Genomic DNA, 3391 nt, shown 5'->3' with positions numbered 1-3391 from the left:
CCTTTCTCGGAGAGGTGACCTTGGTTAGAACACATAGTGCTAAGAGGGGGAGCAAGCATATTAAGAACAGGATGCCATAGACGCCAGGTCCCTTGAAACATATGGTGTGCAGATGTTTCTTCCCTGCAGCGACTGTGTCAAGCAGCAAGGATGGACCAGCTTCCAGCAGAAGCAGGGATGCTCGGAGTGGGTTGGGTGTGGGTGAGGCATGGGCCTTGGGGTCCAAGGGTGACCCGGGACTGGCCCCAGGGGTGAGCTCTGCCCAGGAAGTGAGCCGGATGCGGGGATACCACCCAGCAGGGGACCCCAGAAATCAGGGCCAGACTCTAAGTTACCTGGGGAGCCAGATGCCACAGCCTGGCTCCCAACATGCATACATTGTGTATCATCTTCTTCTTTTATATGTATTTTCGTTGATTGCAGAGAGGAAGGGAGAGGGCGAGAGAGAGACAGAAGCATCCATGACGAGAGAGAATCATGGGTCGGCTGCCCCCCGCACGCCCCCTACTGGGGGCCGAGCCCACAACTTGGGCCTCGAACCGTGACCTCCTGGTTCCGAGGTCGACGCTCAACCACTGAGCCACACCAGCCAGGCTGAGGTGTGTCTTCCTTCCCAAGCGTCTCTGACGGCCTCTCGCTTGGTGTCCCCCCAGAACCACGCCTTCCTCACCGTGCCCAACCTGAGGCCGTCCACCCTGTACCGACTCGAGGTCCAGGTGCTGACCGCCGCGGGGGAGGGGCCGGCCACCCTCCAGACCTTCCGGACCCCTGACCGCCTGCCCCCGGTGCACGGTAAGAGCCGGCTGCCTTCCCCACACGGGACAGTCCTGGGGAAAAAAACCCAACACCCATAGCGGCAGGCCTGTGACATGGGGCTCTCGTCCCCCGGGAGTCCTTCTCCCCATTCACGTCTGCTCACGGGGGGTTCATTTTAGCATAAATCGTAGAATCGACGTTTAATTCCCTTTTCCCTGCCCTCTTCTTCTTCCTTTCTTTCTTTTCTTTTTTATCCTTCCTTTTATGTTATACAGAGTGCATGCTTTTCTTTGTCTTTTTATAAAATACTAGTGGCACGGTGCATGAAATTCGTGCACTGGGGTGGGGGTGTCCCTCAGCCCGGCCTGCACCCTCTCGCAATCTGGGAACGCTGCCTCCTAACTGCTTACCTGCCTGCCTGCCTGATCGCCCCTAACCACTCTGCCTGCCGGACTGCTCACCCCCAACTGCCCCCCTGCTGGCCTGATCGCTCCCAACTGACCTCCCTGCTGGCCTGATCGCCCGTAACCACCTCTGCCTCAACCCCGCCACCATGGCTTTGTCCAGAAGGATGTCTGGAAGGATGTCCGGAAGGTCTCCCAGTCTAATTAGCATATTACCCTTTTATTAGTATAGATATTTTTCTTGATTTTCAGAGAGGAAGGGAGAGAGAGAGATAGAAACATCCATGAGGAGAGAGAACCATGGATCCGCTGCCTCCTGCACGCCCCCTACTAGGGATCAAGCCACACTGGGGATCCAGCTCGCAACCCGGGCCTGTGCCCTGAGCGGGAATCGAACCCAGGACCCTTCTGTCCGCAGGCCGGACACTCTGTCCAATGAGCCACACAGGCTGGGACTTCTTTGTCTTTTAAACCATAAATACATACGGAAAAAAAATCTATAATCGTATGAAGCAGAAATGTTCTCGAAATTACGATTTTCCAATACGAAGTACAGGAGATAATATTTGGGCAAGAAGCTCATTTTCTTATTGCACACGTTTTACTGAAACATATGATGTGCGTTTTCTTCAAAATATGACCCCAATGGAATTAGCTAAACCCAGTAACATTGTCTTTAAAAAGTGTTACCGACTATTTAACGAGCATCTTGCTGATTTTTCGTTACGGATTTTACCGCCATCCAGCTGACCTTAAAAAGCCATGTCTAAAGGTGTGTGTTGATTTAAAATAATGGAGAGGTGATCCTAGATTAACTTCTGATGTTTTCAAAATGACGGATCCGCCCGGCCGGCGTGGCTCAGTGGCTGAGCGTCGACCTATGAACCAGGAGGTCACGGGTTCGAATCCTGGTCAGGGCATACACCCAGGTTGCAGGCTTGATCCAATTGTATACTTGAAAACTATATAATTTTATTAACCAAAGTCACTCCAATAAATTCAATAAAAATTACTCCCTTCCTCTCTGAAATAAAAAAAAAAAAAATTATATTAAAAAAAATTAATTTGCATTTGCTTTTTGCAGCCCGGGCAGGGAGAGACCAGACGGACAGAGGGGACGGGGCGGTCTGCGACCTTTCGGGGTCAGCCAGGACCCGAGGGGGCGAGGGGACTGACAGGTGTTTTCCTTCTCTCCCCAGGGCCCCCCCTCAAACACCACCACCCACAGCATCACCGCTCGGCTCCCCAGAGGCTCTGAGCTGCCCTCCAGGCGGCCGAGCCCTTGGGTGTGCCCCAGCCTCACCCCCAGGTACCCTCTCTCCACCCCGAGGCCTCCGGACATGGTGCCCCACGGGAGTCTGCGTCGGCGTCAGCCACATCCCCCGGGAGCGGAGAGAACGCACACGCGGCCCAGCCCATGCAAATTCCGTGTCCATGTGTGGTGTGGCCAGCTGACACCGTGTCATCACAGAACCGTGGGCTCCCAGGATCTCTCCCATCAGACCCAGGTCACACTCACTCCAGGCCTAGCCTTCACCAGGGCAACTTTTCATTTGACTTTCTAATAGACTAGCAGCCCTGTGCAGGGAATTCGTGCACGGGGAGGGTCCCTAGGGCTGGCTGGAGATCAGGGCCGATCTCGGCCTTCCTTTGTTCCATGCTGCCCCCTGGTGGTCAGCGCACATCATAGCGAGCAATCGAACTCCCGGTCGAACTCCCGCAGGGACACTTTGCATATTAGCCTTTTATATATATACATTCCTTTATTTCAGAGAGGAAGGGAGAGGGAGAGGGAGAGAGAAACAGCCATGAGGAGAGAGAATCGCGGACCGGCTGCCTCCCGCACGCCCCCTACTGGGGATCGAGCCCACAACCCCGGCATGTGCCCCTGGCCGGAATCGAACCCTGACCTCCGGTTCATAGGTCGACGCTCAACCACGGAGCCACGCCGGCCGGGCACCAGTGGAACTTTTTACATGAAAATGACCGATTCCATTCGCTGCTCCCCACACGACCCCCGGGAGAAATTAAAACCCCGTTCTCGCTGCTTTTTTTACAGTTTCGTCCTCCAGAGCGAGAGATGTTCCTGATTTCTTATTTATATCTCCCCCTTTCCTTCACGAGACGCCTGCCGCTGGGTGTCGATAACACTCCCGCGTGTCTAAACACTCACCCAACCGCTCGCTTGAAATGAAAGCATCGCAGCGATTGCATATTCTCCATCCCCAGTG

General features: G+C 54.4%; 1 protein-coding gene across 1 annotated transcript in view; it reads left to right on the top strand.

Moving 5' to 3' along the window:
* ANOS1 (anosmin 1) overlaps nucleotides 1–2818 on the top strand; it is a 53192-nt gene extending 50374 nt beyond the window's left edge. The window contains exons 15-16 of the mRNA XM_014528825.1: nucleotides 567–792; nucleotides 2360–2818. Of these exons, the coding sequence (XP_014384311.1) occupies nucleotides 567–792; nucleotides 2360–2418 (285 nt within the window). The 3' untranslated portion in view covers nucleotides 2419–2818. The remainder of the gene's footprint in view (nucleotides 1–566; nucleotides 793–2359) is intronic.
* The last annotated feature ends 573 nt before the right edge of the window (nucleotides 2819–3391 follow it).

The sequence above is a fragment of the Myotis brandtii genome, unplaced genomic scaffold (genome assembly GCF_000412655.1).
Source record: "Myotis brandtii unplaced genomic scaffold, ASM41265v1 scaffold655, whole genome shotgun sequence".
NCBI lineage: Eukaryota > Metazoa > Chordata > Mammalia > Chiroptera > Vespertilionidae > Myotis > Myotis brandtii.
This window is presented reverse-complemented; position numbering and strand designations above follow the sequence as displayed.